The sequence below is a fragment of the Dermacentor albipictus genome, chromosome 5, assembly GCF_038994185.2.
Source record: "Dermacentor albipictus isolate Rhodes 1998 colony chromosome 5, USDA_Dalb.pri_finalv2, whole genome shotgun sequence".
NCBI classification, from domain to species: Eukaryota; Metazoa; Arthropoda; class Arachnida; order Ixodida; family Ixodidae; genus Dermacentor; species Dermacentor albipictus.
The window spans coordinates 32,637,951-32,655,715 of record NC_091825.1 but is presented as its reverse complement, the minus strand read 5'-3'; the positions used below and the strand labels follow the sequence as shown (position 1 = coordinate 32,655,715).

Below are 17,765 nucleotides of genomic sequence, written 5' to 3'. Positions count from 1 at the left end.
CAGCTTGGCTGGTGCAGGCCGGACCGACGCTCGGCGGCAAGCGCGGGAGGCCCCGCAGAAAGGGGGCCGCAGGAGGGAGGGCACCGCTGACGACCGGCTCGGTTCGTGCCGCGGCATATGCACGCGCGCACCATCACCGTCCGTCGGCCCGAGGGGGGCGTAGTCGACGCGCGAAGAAGCGAGCGGGCAGAAGAGGTGCGGCCGCCAGCGCCGGCCAACGGCCCCCGCGACTGTGCGGACAACGATGCCGGCTGAGTACCGCAGCAGCCTCGGCACGACGCCGCGGTGGCCGCCAGGCCATTGGACGATGCTTCAGCCAGCCGATGACAACAACAATGAGACGCGGATGAGTTAGCCGGCAATGGCATCGCGAGGGGCCGAAACTGGCGGAATCGGTAGCAGACGACGCCCGTGCCCGCCAGATGGCGATGGAAAATAAACGACGAACAGACGACGGCGCTGCATATGTAGGAGGCCTTTGCAGACGACACAATGGGGAACGACAGCACGGACGCCGGTGGGAAGACACTGCAGACTAAACAATGCAACCGGCAGTGCAGAAAGGCTAAGCAGGAGGCAGCGGAGGATCCGGTGACGCAGGGAGGCAACGACGACGTCGAAGGCGTACGGCGGCAAATGGTGCTTGAAAACGAAAACCGGTCAGTGGCCTGCGCAAGATTCCATCAAGGCGACCCCTGTTGTGGTCTTTTCCAAGCACCATTGTCTGGCAGCTTCAAAGTGTTGCACACACGAGAAAACAGCTGACCACTTTGCAGCTCTGGGCAAGCTTTCGCCTTCACGTGGCACCGGTTGATTTGTAGCAGTCTTGCTTTTTAAAAAAAAAGCGCCTGACAGAGCGTTCCCTGAGGCACCTACGGTACTTCCACAGTACTTTGCGCAGCTCCGTCCATCAAACAAATTATGGACATTTTGGTATAGCTGGTGCACAAGAAGTTATTACAGCCCCTCGCGGGAGGGCACTGAAACCAAACGAAAACTCGTTTTCGCCATTCGAGATTGAAGTCCACAGCAAGAAACACAAAAACAAGAAAGGGGGAGGGGGGGGGGGGGGGGGCTCATTCGGGTCTGGTAACTTTCGCCATCTGCTGGATTTAAAAAAAAAATACGCGATGAACAAGGACGGGCACGAGCCGGCTTCTGCCTCGGCAGTGCCGTTGCGTGCCTACAGTCCACTGTTACAGCGAGGCCTTGCACACTACAAGCCGCACTGCGAATAGCTTTCAACAGAGGCTAGCACTACATTTACTACCCACTAAAGGTCAATTAGTCCTTACGGAGACAATGAATGCACATTAAACAAAAGACGTTACACGGAAGACGGTGATATATTTCAACTAGCCAGGCAACACAAAAGAAACAAAGAAATCAAACAAATAAAAAGGAGAAGTCAACCAAGTTGACGCTAAAGAAGGCAAGGTCAACGTGCATGGTAGTTCAAACGATTCGATGATTAAATGTCCATTATGCCTCTACATTCTGTCCATGCTTCGTGTTTATTATTCACTCATTTCGTATGTTATTCGTTCGTATTTCGCGCGCAATTACACCGACGTTGTTTTCTCTAGCGTCGACGCTTCGTTTGATACACTCTTTTTTTTTTTCAGCGTCTGACACTTTGGAACGCGCCCCTCTCCTCGGCCTTGTTGCTCCTTCGCGCTACCGCGAGGCTTAGCGCCTATCGGGCCCCGAGTCAAAACACGCGCCCCGGGCGACGCACTCGGGCAGCCGGCGGCACTCCGCTCCCTCCCTGCTTCTCCAACCGGGCACTCAGTTCGTCCCCGACTCGGGCACGTGGCGCCATTTGGAGGAGAGCTCGGCAGTTAAAGGGGCCGCGAAACACTTTTCGCACATGAGAAAACTGCCGATCTGCAGACGAGGCTCCTATGAGCATGTGAGCCAACTATTACTGCACTGAATGCAGAACGGCATTTGCAATCTCGTGTCAAAAACACTAAAAAATAAAATAAAACAGAAATCACTTGCTCTCTCTACACAATGTCGTCAGCAGCTACGTCGCGAGCACGCAAGCAGACCGAACAGGTAATGGCGGATTTGGTGATCCCGAGAACATCGCTAATTCTGAATTAAATAAATTAAATATACAAACGTCTGAGATCTATAAAACATAAGAAAATGCTGGAAGGCGATCCAACTTCCAGTTGATCGTTACAGTATCGGGCTTCTGTGATAGAGGTCCTCTGTTCTAATCGAGCCCTAATTTGTGTTTTTGACACACACACACACACACACACACACACACACACACACACACACACACACACACACACACACACACACACACACACACACACACACACACACACACACGCACACACACGCACGCACACACTTCGTCCGGGGGGGCGCTCACGTTGCAGCTCAGCCACCTCGTTATGGAATTTGTAGAGGGATCAAATATATTAACAATAACTACATTGCCATTGCCAAAGATGCTGCAAAACGAATTCTTGAACGCTACGCACTGTCAAGACAAGTAAAATATGTAATTTTTCATAAAAGAATATACTTGTATGTCCCAAAAATTGTGTCCGAAATAACTGACATCAATGCTTCCATGTTGTTTGTCTATTTAATAACTAAAGAAAATATCGCACGAACATTAGAACGATATCAGTTCGAAACCAGTAAAGCAGTGCATGCCGCTGATATGAAAAATGTAAAGGCCGTGAAATGAACGAGTTGATAACACAATATTTAATGATACTTTTTCATTCAACAACCTTGTATACATTTGTGTACATATGCAACGGCCAGGAAAAAAATTTCAACGACGCTGTCCTTCGTTCCAATGTACTGCGCAGGAGCAGCTGTCTCCGGTCGAATTTGTGAGTAATTGCACCGAAATTATAGTCGCAACGGAGAGCACGTATAAAAAGCAGGAGTTCTGCAAAATATATACGAGGTTGAGTGAAATGAAAGTAACGCAATGCGAATATATGACAAACGGGGTACTTTATTTAAAGGTAGTCTCCACGAGCATTTAGGCATTTGTCCCTCTCTCGCGTGATTCCCGTCTCATAAAACTCCTGGGGTTCTGCGAGTCTGTAACTCTATCACCTCATCGCACGACGCGAATCTGGTTCCTTTGGGCTGTTTTTCCAATTTCCCAAAATTGTGGAAGTCGCGAGGCGAGAGGTCTGGGCTGTATGGCGGATGCTGTAGCGTTTCCCACTTGGACTTAGCCAGTTGTGTGTTAACCACATCAGCGACGTGGGGACGGGCATTGTGGTGGAGCAAGATGACCCCATTCGTCATTTTTCCACGTCGTTTGATCTTGATTGCGACACGCAGCCGATCCGGTGTTTCACAACATCGGAAACGATTGAGTCTCTCCAGGTTTAGCAAATTCGATCAGTAATGGCACGGTATCGGTACCGATCTACATATCTATATAGATATCTATATATACGTATAAGTATCCAATAAATGTAGGTATCTAAGAAAAAGTCACTGTATATAACGTGTCAAAAAATGCAAATAAACATGTTGCGAAATCAGAGATTCACAGATCGCAGAATCCGGTGTACTATTATAGAAAAGTGAATGCACTTTTGGCGTCAAATGTTTATGACAACATTAAACCCACGAAGTTCCGGAATTGAATATCTAAAGCACGACTTTGGAAATGTGCATGCACATTCCGCATCAAAATTTTATAAGAACCTTATACACATAAAGTGTCGGAATTAAAATGCATGCGCCCCGCAGATTCCGCGGCCTCGATCCGCGAGATGCCGCGACGAGCCCACTCGAAACGCCCTTGAAACTTTGTACTGCGATGGGGCTACTTGCGTTATGTGACCCCAGGTCACGGAGCAAGAAATATAGGAGTGGAAACTCCGCTGTTTGCGGCGACCAGAAAAGGTCACAAGCCCGCGGATATATTTTCATGCTGGCGGCACCTGGCGGCATGGGAAGAAATTACCGCTGTTTCGGTTGCCAGGGCAACCGGTCGAGTGTTGCTCCCGTTCGGCCGCGCGCGCCTGACTTCTACTGAGGGCACTCTCGCGCGCTTCTTTACCGCTTGTAGCCCGAAGAGCAACTGCTGCTACGCTTCAGCCATTTGAGCACAGTAAAAAATAAAACGCGTTTTCCATGACAGCTATAAGATGATACGTAGCTTCTGGTTGTAGCCAGGGCTATCTTGCTCCGTGGCGGGCGGTTTTCGGCTTTTTGCGCTTGCGAAACTGATGGCTATCTCGTTCCTAATCGCTCAAAGGGCGACCGCTTCTTTCTCGCTCTAGTGCTCACAGGGGTGCGCTTAGGAAGGATGCCACCGTGCATGTGTTTCCGTTCCTTTTCTTTTTTATAAGACTCGCGAAAACTAGTTGCCCTAGCTGCTTGGCGATAAGAGGAAGATTAGCGGAAGTTTGCCACACGTGTTGCTTTTTTTGATGGGCACACAACAAAACAGTTTTCTTGAGTGCGCGCACCTACGCAGTTCGGTTACGGCGTGCCCGCTGAAGCAAACACCCGTGTCGTCTGCTTGTCGTCTGCTTTGAGCGGGTGCCGCCGGAGTGAGCGCCGGGCGCTGCTTTTTTTTTTTCCGCTGCTGCTTCTACGACGCGCCGCATGGTGCCGCCACTGCATAGGGTAGCGTCGGCGCATGCAACAATTGTGACTTTATCTGGTCGCCCGCGCTCGCTCGCGCTGACGGGAGTTTCACCTCCTATATGTCTTACTCCGTGCCCCAGGTGCATGGGCGTTGCCGCGAAATCTAGCTCGAGTTCGCAATGATCGCGCCGTGATGTCTTCTCGAGCCTAAAAAAAGACATTCTAGACAGACCAGAATGATTTCCGGCGCCGGGGGTTGTTTTGGTCGGCGGTGCATGACAGCACGAAAAATTTTCCGGGACGGGCTGAAGCCCCATAAGCATGTGAATGAAGAATAGCAGTGCTTTGGAAAAAAAAAAAGCGTCGCTAATATCAAGCAACGTGCGTTGCAGAGCATGGCAGTTAAGTCATGGTACGCACGTTGAAAATGTTAGAAAAGGTCTGGACAGAATCCTTATTTCTTTCCTTTCCACCGGCGTTTCGTAAGGCAAGCGGATCTTTCAACCTTTATATTTCGACAACAGAAAAAAAAACCGACAGAACCCATCTCGCGATGGAATGTCGATGTTAACGCAATTAGCATCGAAACAACGTATAGCGACACACCACATCGAGAGAGCCGAAACGCGTCATGCACGAGGCGCGCGCGTATGCAGACCTCTCTGAACCGAAGACGCTACGCCACCTGGCGACGCCACCGCGAAGTCCGCGCACGGCCCGTGCGTGGATGTATACATCCAGACGAGATTGTCTAAACATATACATCGCGCGCTCTCAATTCCGCCCGGAACCGGATAAGTTGTAAGGATCTCTTTTTTTTTTTTCCCCCGATTGGAGAGCGGCGCATATAGGCTTGTGGCGTGAGAGAAGCACGCACCTGCCGCACCCACCACGGCAAGCACGTACAGCTCGCAGCGTTCGCAAGCCGAGCTGTCACCGAAAGTGTGTCCCGTGCGAGAAGCCACGCGTGCACGCGACGTTCGGCTTCGGGCGACAACACGTCGACCGAGATGCGATTGATGCACACGGGAAGCGCGTGCATCACAGGTAGCCCACCTTTCACTGCTTGAGGCACGGTTCGGCGTGCTTTTGTTCGGTTTTTATTTCCACCCAGAAAATCGGTTCGATCCTTCCGGTGAATAAATGCTTTTTTTTTCCCAGATGAACATTGATCGAACATTCGGCAACGGCTGTCCGCGCATGACGACTTCGCCAGGGTCCTTGCAACGGAGCGCATGCGGGCGCTCCGCTAAACTTGCTTTCGCTTAGCTTTTTCGGTTAAAACCAAATTCTGCAAAAGGATATATATATATATATATATATATATATATATATATATATATATATATATATATATATCAGGCACGTACCCAAGGGGGGGCCCGGGGGGGCCCGGGCCCCCCCCGAAATCAAGTGGCATACCCCCCCCCTCCCCACCCACGCCACCACTCCTCACACATTCCTAAAGCGCCGCCAGATCAATGTTGAGACTTGGCAGCTGTTCATCGGTCAGCATTATGCTGCCTTTTTCATTCCTTTTAGATGGCGGTAGTTATCGGCATCTCTTGTAATGTGAAGGACAGTTTTCTCATATATTCCGCACCCGCGCGATTAACTCGAGATGCGTTCAGTTGTCACCATCTATTCAACCGTCACGCGCACAGCTGCTGCTTTTGTTAGTTCAACCTTCTTTGTTTAGGCTGATCCTGGGACCAAAAGAGGGATGCGGCTGTTACTCAGCTGGTCTGTACTCTCATGGAAGGAGTTGCGGCGGGAGAAAACGCCAATTGCGTTTAACTTATCCCTTTGCTTCATTATTTCTTTGAGTTACGGCTCGCCGTGACGCTGGCACATGCTCGAAACCACATACCCGTGATATTGGTTAGATAAGGTGGGAAATAAAATAATGTGAAAGAGCGCCCATCATGAAACCCTGCAATAACCCTTAAACCCATAAGCAAGATGACTGTCGCCCGTTACCTCGTCTGTTTTTCCCTAACTTTATAGCACTTTCCTGCGAAATTGGCAACTGGAAACAAAAATCGCAAGGAGTTGAGAAATTAAGCGATCTACTAAGGTAGAGAGCCAAAGCAACAACCAAACTGCAAGCAACAGCGAATGATAAAAAAGTTAACCGTTGTTTATGAGAATATTTATGGATCAACATCTTTTTATTTAAAAAGGAAGTAGAGAAAACGCCGCCAGAAGTGGAGACCAATCGCTTGTTTTGAATGACGCTTCTACAGCTATCGGTCGAACCGCCTCACATAGTCACTTCTCTGCTGTGCTTATGTGGGTGTTTTTCTAACCTTTCGCGGTGAGCGCAGTACGTCTAGAATCGCAGAGTCCTGCGCGTTACGCGGTTGTATGGGACTGGCGGCCGCACAGCGTTACGCAATTGGCGGAACTGTCAAAACTGATCAACAAGGCGAAAATAACTGATATTCGAAACTATAACATCAGAAAGACTGAAGAAGCTGTAAAAAAAGAACGCAGCCTGAAATCAGTAAAAAAGAAACCTGGCATAGGACAAACCATGATGTATGCACTAAAAGATAAGAAGGATAATATCATCAGCAATCTCGAATATATAGCAAAAGCAGCGGAAAAATTCTAAGGTGACCTGTATACAGTACCCAGAGGAGTCACGATACCTCACTTAGAAACAGTAATGAACAGGATACACAAACCCTCCTTTAACTAGCGATGAGGTCAGAAGGGCCCTGCAAGATATGAAACGATGAAGAGCGGGAGGGGAAGGTGGAATAACAGTCGATAACAGACGAAGTGTCTATCGACTGCAAGGGTCCCAGAAAACTGGAAGAATGCAGACATTATGCTAATCCACAAAAAAGGAGACGTTAAAGAATTGAAAAATTATGGGACCATTAGCTTACTCCCAGTATTATATAAAATGTTTACCAAAATAATCTCCAAACACTGGACTTTAGTCAACCAAGGGAACAGGCTGGTTTCAGGAAGGACTACCCTACAATGGATCACATCCATGTCATCAATCAGGTTATCGCGAAATCTGCAGAGTACAATAAGCCTCTCTATGTGGCTTATATAGATTACGAAAAGGTATTTGATTCAGCAGAGATACCAGCAATCGTAGAGGCACTACGTAATCAAGGAGTACAGAACGCTTATGTAAAAAGCTTGGAAAATATTGCTACATATGTGTGGTATTTGTTTGAACGAGGCGCGTAGGCGCCATCACTTCAGAAAAGAGGAGGAAGAGCGAAATGGGCTCGCGCTGTGAATCTAACCGGTCAGCGCTGCAACCTTTGTTGTAAATATAATCTGTAAATAGTTTCTCGTCTTACTGACTCGTCCTTCGCGTAAGAATATCTACAGAGGTTCTACAGCTACCTTAATTCTACGCAAGAAAAGCAGGGAGATACCTATAGAGAAAGGGGTCAGACAGGGAGACACAATTTCTCCAAAAGAATTCATGCTATTAAACTGGGAAGGCTTAGGAGTAAAGATCGACGGCAAATATCTCAGCAACCTTCGGTTTGCCGATGACATTGTTCTATTCAACAACAATGCAGACAGGTTACAACAAATGCTTGTAGACCTTAACAGAGAGAGTGTAAGAGTGGGGTTGGATATTATTGAGCAGGAGATGAAGATAATGATAAATAGCCGGGCAAAGGAACAAGAGATCAAGATCGCCAGTCGGCCACTAGAGACTGTGAAGGAGTACAATTACCTAGGTCAATTGATCACAGGGAACCCTGATCATGAGAAGGAAATTCACAGAAGAATAAAAATAGGTTGGATCGCATATGGCAGACATTGCCAGCTCCTGACTGGAAGCTTACCATTATTATTGAAAAGTAAGGTGTGCAATCAGTGCATTTTGTCAGTGCTGAAATATGGGGCAGAGACATGAGAGCAAGTTAAGGACAGCGCAAAGAACGATTGAACGAAGATTGCTAGGCATAACGTTAACAGAGAACAAGAGTGGTTTGGATCAGAGAGCGAACGGGTATAGACGATATTCTAATTGACATCAAGAGGAAAAAATGCAGCTGTAGGTCATGTAATGCGCCGGTTAGATAACCGTTGGACCATTAGGGTTACAGAATGGGTACCAAGAGAAGGGAAACGCAATCGAGGACAAGAAAACACTAGGTGGAGCGATGAAATTAGGAAATTCGCGGGCGCTAGTTGGAATCGGTTGGCGCAGGGTAATTGGAGATCGCAGGGAGAGGCCTTCGTCCTGCAGTTGACATAAAACACGATGATGATGATGATGATGATGATGATGGAGGTGGTGGGCCCCCCCCGAAAAAAAATCCTGGGTACGTGCCTGATATATATATATATACTTTGTTTTTGGTTGGTGAGTGATGTCTACGTATACATCGATGTCAACGACCCCGCAGAAACTCGAAGCGCTCATCTAAATGTGCTGTGTCAGTCTGCAGTCCCTGGTATGTGGAGAAGCAGTTTGTGTATATGAGACCATCGTAACTTGACCATCACCGAAACCTATTGGCTGATTACGCGACACCTGCCGGCAACGTTAGATTAGCCGTGCGTGCCAGTCACGTCCCCCCTTCGGACACTTCCGGCGATTTCACAAACACCCACTGATGAAAGCGGAGTGCAGGAAGACGCTAACTTTGCTTTGTTTAACCGCGATTTGTTGAAGGCTCTGTTTGTGTTTGGATCGCGGAGAAGGCTTGGATATTACCTTGCGGTCTGCTGAGCGCGAGATCGCGGCTTCAACAGCAACCTCGGCGGCCACCTTCAGGTGGGGGCAAAACGCTAAAACGCTCGCGCACCTATGTTTAGGTGTTTGTGGCCTGAATGTACAAGGAACCTGAATGACCAGCGATATGTAAAAAAAAAATGGACATTCTGTCTTGGTTGCATATTCCGCCACCTTGGACATACAATTTCAAACGCATTAGTTGGTCTCACATCGAGTGTATCTTCAACGTACGTACATTGTACACGGAAAAAAAAGAAAAAAGAAGGGTGCTTAAAAAAAAGAACGATATTTTGGATTTAGCATGGAACAGTGTGTAACGCTAGCGGCAGCAAATAGCTCATCATTTGGCGACCACAGATGGTACGCGAGTAGGGAATTTCCGAAGCATCAGTGGCTCCCGTGCTGTGTGGACAGGTGCGTGGTGAGAAATGTGCTGGCTCAATCGGGAAAGAATAGTTGTTTTTTGGCAAGTACGATATCGCTTCAATAAAATGGAATTATAAATTTCAGGCATTCGTTGTAAATTATGGGCTTGGAAAATGGGTTTAGTGTGTGCATCACGTGGAACAACTGTATATATATATATATATATATATATATTGTGGGAATGCGCGACTCTCGCGCGTCCCCTGACATGTTTTTCCCGCATAGCTTCCTTTCCCTGCAGTCCGGCTTCGCCGCGTGGACTGCGTGATGCCCGCGGCAGTCGGTCTGGTTGAGGCGCAGTACGAGAGATGGCGCGAGTGTTGCGCTGCTAACGCCGCCTCCGGCGGGGTTACTTCGGAGCGAAAAGGACAAAGCTCTCTCTCATGGGCGGCGGCCCGGCAAGCGCGGCGGACGTCCCGCGCATGCGCCGACCCACGCTTCTGCGAGACCGCCTCGCGTGGCCGCCTTCGAGCGAGCCAGCGTTCGCGTGACCGTACACGCGAACGACCAGGCGTTGGGATCCAGCATGGGGCGAACATATTTGCTCGTTATCCGGTCGCGGTGAGTCGGACTTCCAGATTTGTCGCGCGCCCATCGGCATGTTTTGTGGATAGCAACTCGGCTAGCAGGCATTGATCTATGAAAGGTGCAATAAATGCCCTTGTGATTGTTTGTTCTGCTGTGTTGTCGTTCCTTTGTCCCAAGAGCACGCGGGATGAGAGAGAGAGAGAGAAAGAAGTTTAATGACACGAAATGCCGAGAGGTCGGCCTCAGGTATATTCCTCTAGCCAGCTACTCGGCATTGCGGGAAGGGGAAGAGGGAAAGAAAGAGGGAAGAAAGAGGTGCATGATGGGTGACGATGACGATAGAAGGAAGATGTAGAACATATGGCAAGCAATTTGGCATGCTCAAAGTCTGCAATCCAGGCCGGTAATTTTTAAAAAATTCAGTAATGCCTTGATGGCCTTGAAACTCGACTGAGCGTCTGGCCAAGGGCCTAAAATAACGTCCTCCGACAACGGTGCGCTGTCGAGACGCGTAAGGTCCTTGACCAACCTATCACGCTCTTCCACAAACTTAGGGCAGTCACAAAGCACATGACCTATAGTCTCAGTCACATTGCACACCTCACAGTGTGGAGACTCGGTGCGTCGCATGAGGTGCACGTATCCGCGCGTAAACGCTACCCCCAGCCTTAGTCTGTGCAGAAGACTGGCACAGCTTCGTTGAATTTTCGGTGGTAGCCTAAAATTCATGGTGGGGTCCAATCTCTGGAGTCGTCTGTGGCGATTATCCGGATTGTCCCAGTGCTTTGCTGTCAATTTTCGGATGACACTGGAGAGGAGACAGTTGGCGTCCGCTCTTGAAAAAGGAATTGAAAGCAGTGACTCTCGTTCTTGAGTGCTTTCTTCGCTTCGGCGTCGGCCAGTTCGTTGCCCTGTATACCACAGTGACTAGGAATCCACTGAAATGTGATGTGGTGGCCGTTTTCTTGCGCTAAAGTGTAGAGCTCGGCAGTTTGAAGAGCCAACACTCTGTAAGCGCTTTCTTTCAACACCACTCTAAGTAGTTGAAGAGCCGATTTTGCGTCACTGAAAACTGTCCATATTTGAGGAGGCTGTCGCGCAATATATTGAACGGCCTCTCTTATTGCCACTAATTCCGTAGATGCTGTAGTCGTCTTGTTATGCAGACGAAACCGTCGAATGACTTGATGCGCAGGCACGACGAAAGCCGCACCAGACGCATACGACGAGACCGAGCCGTCTGTATACACGCTCACCGAGGAGTCATATTCTTTCGACATATATTCAAGTGATAAATGTCTGAGGCCGACGGTAGGTATTCGCGATTTTTTTAGAAATTCCGGGAATAGATAGACATACCGGTATTTTGGACATTACCCATGGGGGCATATGTGGAAGGTCAGCCGGGGCAAAGTATGCTGGTATGGCAGATGCTTGGCATTTAACGGCTCTTGAAAAAGTGGAGTCCCGCCGTATATCGGGTAATGTCGACAAGGGATGGCGTCCATGACGGCAAAGCAGTCGCAGGAATACTCGAAGAGGTTCGCATCGTAGATAGAAAGGTAAAGGGGTGACACGAGCCTCCTCAATTGTTCCGTAGGTTGAGGTGCAACGTGGAACACCGAGACATGTTTTCAGCATCTGTGCCTGGGCACTTTCCAGCGTAAGCAAACATGACGGGCTCATACTTGATAAAACAGGCAGGCTATACCGAATGTACCCGACGTAGAGAGCCTGGTACAGCCGGAGTAGCGAATGCTCAGATAGACCCCATTTCATACCGGCCATAAAGCGAAAAACTTGAGCAAGCCCAGTTAATTTTTTCTTTAACCACGCGGGATGAGTACCCCTCAATATATATACCCACAGCATTCTTCTGTAGTTTGTGTTCTAGCTAAATTCACTTCCCGCGGGATCGAATCCCAACCACGGCGGCCGCATTTCGATGGGGGCGAAATGCGAAAACACCCGTGTGCTTAGATTTAGGTGCACCTTATAGAACCACAGGTGGTCCAAATTTCCGGAGTCCCCCACTACGGCGTGCCGCATAATCAGAAAGTGGTTTTGGCACGTAAAACGCCATTAAAAAAAGTTCATTTCCGCTGTGGTACCCCATACCAGACAGCAATAACTTAGTGAAGATAAAAAGAGAGTTATATTGGAGGCGTTTCATTCTTTGCAGGAAGAGAGGACGCAAGCACGACAAGACACCTGCGGTATGCGGGAGAGTTTAACGTGAGTAAGCTCAGCCTGGTTGTTCCACAGCGTGTTTCCGTGAAAAATTACTCCCAAGCTTTTTCACTAGAGGTTCAATTTTAATAGTTTCTGCGCCAATCGCTATAGTAAGATGGCAATTCATGGGCTTATCTTTTGGGAAGAAAGAGAAAAAGGGCACCACGTTTTCTTTTTCGTTTTTTGTTTCTTTTTCTCTATTTTTTTATGTTAGCACATACGTTGGCTAATTCTCCATTCAGAATCGGCAATGTACCGCTAACTGGAGACGCACATTATACTGCTAAACGTAGAGCCACACTCTACCCTCAGTAGCAGGGCAGATCGTGCATTATGCATGCATTCCAGCACAGGAAGGGGCTAAACTCCCGGCTGCGGGAGCTTGAAAGCCTTAAATACATGTATGCCAAGGCATCCCAGGGCGACTGAAGTCTGTTTTTGACACGCCATTTCTAAGCCATAGCACTAAACCACAGTTTTCGCTCAAACGTCCGCGCACACCTACCAGTGCTTTCAAATATTGCTTGATTTGCGGGATCACAATCAATCAGTGGCCACGAGAGGTGGGCCAACGTCGAAGACAAGCTATGCAGGTAGGATATTTCGAGAAGCTCGAACGTCACCTATCTTTTAATGTGCAGCCGGAACACCTTGTACTAAACGCACTCGATGTTTCCCCGTGCATGATGGAAAAAATGGGAAAGTCACGGCAACCTTACTTTTGCAGCACCGTGGTGACATGGGTGCGGACAACGAAGTCGTACAGTTGCAATCACACAGGCATTAACCTAAGAATGCGCTGGGAAATAAAATGCTGTCCAATTCAATGAGAATGTATGCATGCGCCAACCGATTACGTCCTCTAATTTCTGTGACGTCACGACGGAGACGAGGATCTTTAAAATATGGGCAGATTTTAGGAACTCCACATGCTTTGGCTCATCAGGGCGATGCGGTTATGTGCGTGTGGCTTGGACTAAATCTTAGGTTGTCACCGCTTCACCGAACACGGTCAATCAACGGACGTCGTAATATCTCGGTTTGCTGTCGTCTGGTTTTTCTCTTTCTTCTTTTTTAAGCCTTCCTCCAGACCTTCGAGCTGCCATCTTCGAAATGCCTTGAACTAACCGTGTTCGCTGTTTTCACGTCCTTGATGGGAAAAAAATGGGGAAAGCCACGCCAACCCCATCTAATTAACCTACGATTTCTGTGTTGCCCACTCGATTTTCTACGGGTTTTTAATGCGTTGCAGTGTGACCTTTACATACGCCCATAATATAAGCAGTCGACAAGCGGCGGGGGAAAGGCTCGTCCGAGTAATCGGTGGTCGCTGCGGCGACCGCTTGAGCGACCTGCAAGCACCACTGGGGTCGCGCGCCAACGCACTACTCGTCCAAACTTTTTATCGGCAGCCGGGAATTCCGCGCGCGCCGACGCCAAAGGCCGAAGGAAACGCGCAGTTGGTCGGCCGCAAACGTCGTTGGTTCCCAGGGTTCCGGTTCTTGACCAGATGCGAAACAACAACAACAACAAAAAAGACAAGGACTAGATCGACACACAACTTGCAGACAGGTTTCAGGAACTCGTCAATACGTAGACGTCGCCAGGCACACATGTAGAGCAGGAAAACGAGGAGAACTCGACAGGAGAAACAATTTCTCATTTCAAAACGAAACCTGACACATCCACAGTATCCCGCTATCGTAATATACACCAGTTGTTGCGCAACACGCCAACCGGCGACACAAATACAGTACACACACGTCACATTCACGTATGTACTGCTCAAGCGCGCGTTGAAACACAGCTGCTTCCAGGATATGTTTCTTCATTCACCGCTTCACTTCACACTACTCACAGAGAACGTCTGCTCGAAGTTCCGCTCACTCATTTGGCTGGCCAGGGAGACAGGCGCTAATGCTCGCTGGTCGCCACAACGGATGTGTCGTTCGGACAGCCGCCAAGACATGGAAACACGGCAGCGTACACAACCGGCCGCTTGTGCCCGAGGCGAGTCGGGTGGGAGAAAAGAAAGGCAACAAAATAACCCGCCCGTCCAAACAAACAACCGGCTCGCGGAGCCGAGAGCGGCTGCCGCGCAGAAACTGCCCAGTTTCCGTTTTCCTCCACGAAAACCGCAATAATTGAAACTGTCCAGTGGGCGACGCGACGACGGTGCCGCGGGCATCTATCAGAGCGCCTTCCAGCCGCCGAAACCACTAAGCACAACGCGGACGGGACGGTGCACTAACGAAATGCAAAAAACAAACACGCGCGCACAGACGCACGAAAGAAAACGAACAGCTTCGCGAGAGGTGCTTCACCGCTTCAGCCCACCTGTTTCTCCGGCTGGCAAAACCACCATTCGTCCGGCGCGATACCGAACCACCGACTGTAACGGGTTTCAGTGATGCTCCAGTGTAAACGAGCGCTTATTATTATTGTTATTATGTTTTCCTTCGAGCAATCATCTCGACAGAGCCCTCGGTCGAACACCATTCGGATTTCGCAAGAACGCGGTCGCTCGAGGCGAGCAGCGCGGTAGGCGGGCCGGTGTTGACGTCCGGCTCGGGCCGCTCACCTTGGAAGCCTTGAGCGCCGACGGCTTGCTGGCCGTATCCACCCAGAGCTTGAGCCGCACGCTGTGGCCGGCGGCCGGCGGGTATCCTGTGGCGAGGCCCGGGTCGGGCGCGCTGTACACCGCATCGTCCACGCTCACGATCTCGGGCCGCACGTTGAAGAGGGTCCGGATGCGATCGAGGCAGCAGTGCAGCGCGTCCATGTCGCGCACATGCAGAACCACGTCGGCGCTGCATTCCATGGCGACGGCGGTGCGCGACGACGCATCCGTCGCGGCGATACACCGCCCCACCGCTCGGCTGATGGCTTTCGCGCACGCACCACTTCACCAGGGCCGAGCCGTCGGCGACGACGGGCAGCTCGCTGCCTGCCACCGGACCTTCATCGCGGTGACGCCATGTTGGCGAGGGGAAATGGCGTGGAGTGGAGTGCGTGGCGCGCGAACACGTAGGTGAACCCGTTGCGCCTGCTGGAGGAGAACGCGCGCGCCGACGAGCCGCGACTCCGCGCACTGGCGCTGCACTCGCTCTCTCGACGAAGGAGTTGTGCGAGGCTGCGATTGCTGGTACTGGGCGGAAAGCACGGTGGCGGGCAAGTAAAGGCCGATGCCGAAGTGGGGCACGAAATACCCGGTTAACCTTGGCAGAGGAGGATATTTCGAGAGGAACTACTGTAGAACTATGCTAAAGGCGAAAGTTTGACAAAGAAAACAATATTCGCGCTCCAGAAAGGAAGCAGAGAAACGATTGACCATGACGCCCCAAATGGACGAGTCGGCACTGAGAATTCAGAAGCTTTAGTGAGCCAAGGCGATATTAACTCAGACGGTGGTGAACGGGTTCGGAAGGAGTTAGGGAAATGAAGAGAGTAGGAATGATTATTATGGCAGGATGTCCAATCGGGGTGCGGCCAGGCTAATCTCTCCTGCATCCCTCAAAGAATGTATCTCTGTCTGTCTCATAGGCGCATCGACCGGGGGGGGGGGGGGGGGCAAGCGGCAAGGGGGCACTTGCCCCCCCCCCCCTGGTCAAAAGTGGGGAGGAGAGAAAGTATGTCATTTGCCCTCCCCTTTACTTTTGAAAGAGGGCACTGGCACGTTCGACTGCAAGCTGGAAAATCCATTAAAAAGAGCTGACATGACATGACAAGAACTTTATTTGAGTCCTGAGGGACTGAGATTTTGGGGAGCTAAAACCGAAGGCTCCCGAAGATCAAGTCGGTGGCGCCACCCACGATGGGACCGGGTGATGAAGTTCCGCCGCAATGTCGTGGGCCCTCTGGACAGCCTGGAGTTGCATGTGGAGATTGCTGCTCTTGAGCAATTCCTGCCATTGTTCTTTCGTGATGGGTGGAGAGGCGTTAAGGGCTGGACACAGCCAGAGCATATGTTCAAAAGAGCATGAGTCATGACCACATTTGGGGCACGACTGTGAGTGGGCAGGAGCTATCCTGTTAAGAGACCGAGGAGTGGGATACGAACGGGTTTGCAGAAGTCTGAGTGTGCTAGCCTGAGGTTTGTTCAATTTAGGTTGAGGGCGTGGAAATGTCCTCCTGCCAAGTCGATAATGGGAAACAATTTCGTGAAAAGAGCTCAACCTAAACCTTCTTTCTTATTAGCGTGACCACATAAGTAATGCTTTTCTTTACTGCGTATACCCTTGCTCGGACAACGACAGCTGCCTTTCGTGGCTTCTCGGGACGCCCTGTAGCGGACGGAGCGCGGGATTCGCCATTCACGCTGGCGTTGCGGGTAACGTGTGGCGCTGGCCAGATCACGCTCCAACAAACTGTCCGCTTGCGCAACTTTCATCATGCCTAGATTTTTTGGGACCGCTATATCCGCATTCTAAAACGCAATCAGCTTGTTACATTTAATCTCCAGGTGAGCGGGAGTTCCCGATAATGTATTATAGTCAGCCGTGCCCAACGACTGGGCCGCTATCTACGCGTTCGAAAAGCCGACGTTCAGCTTCACTTCAGGCGATTGTACAGGCCGCGCCGATATCGCGGCAGAGGCCAATCTAGGCCAATCGCGTGAGGCGAAACCGAACGTCGGCTTTTTGAACGCGTAATTAAGGCATGAAATCGTTGGATTATCAACTGGTGGAACAATTTAACCTCTGTCCGTTGCAGCGTTGCTGTCTCAGTATCTTATCACAATCAGAAATCTAATCAAACCTGTTACAGGTATAACTGTCGAATTTCATTGTGTAATCACGACTTATCGCAGATATATGCTCGTCAAAATGACCTTAATAATAATATAATACTTGGGGTTTTACGTGCCAAAACCACTTTCTGATTATGAGGCACGCCGTAGTGGAGGACTCCGGAAATTTTGACCACCTGGGGTTCTTTAACGTGCACCTAAATCTAAGCACACGGGTGTTTTCGCATTTCGCCCCCATCGAAATGCGGCCGCCGTGACCGGGATTCGATCCCGCGACCTCGTGCTCAGCAGCCCAACACCATAGCCACACAAAATGACCTTGGTCGACCTCGCAGAGCCATTTGAATACCAATAGAATACTGACTTCTGACTGACGATTTCATTTTATGGCTGTTTCTAAATAAGACCTACACTATAACTCGTTTCCCGGCACGAGCAAACACAGCAGATATTCCGTATCTTGAAAAAAAAATTAGGGCCACTTTTTGGTGATGTGTACCGAAA

The 17,765-nt window shown here is 49.8% G+C and overlaps 1 protein-coding gene across 1 annotated transcript in view; it reads right to left on the bottom strand.

The window, feature by feature from the left end:
• Positions 1 to 15,918, bottom strand: part of LOC135908078 (probable ribonuclease ZC3H12D) — a 151,171-nt gene extending 135,253 nt beyond the window's left edge. The window contains exon 1 of the mRNA XM_065439818.1: positions 15,093 to 15,918. Within this exon, the coding sequence (XP_065295890.1) occupies positions 15,093 to 15,332 (240 nt within the window). The 5' untranslated portion in view covers positions 15,333 to 15,918. The remainder of the gene's footprint in view (positions 1 to 15,092) is intronic.
• Between the last annotated feature and the right edge of the window lie 1,847 nt (positions 15,919 to 17,765).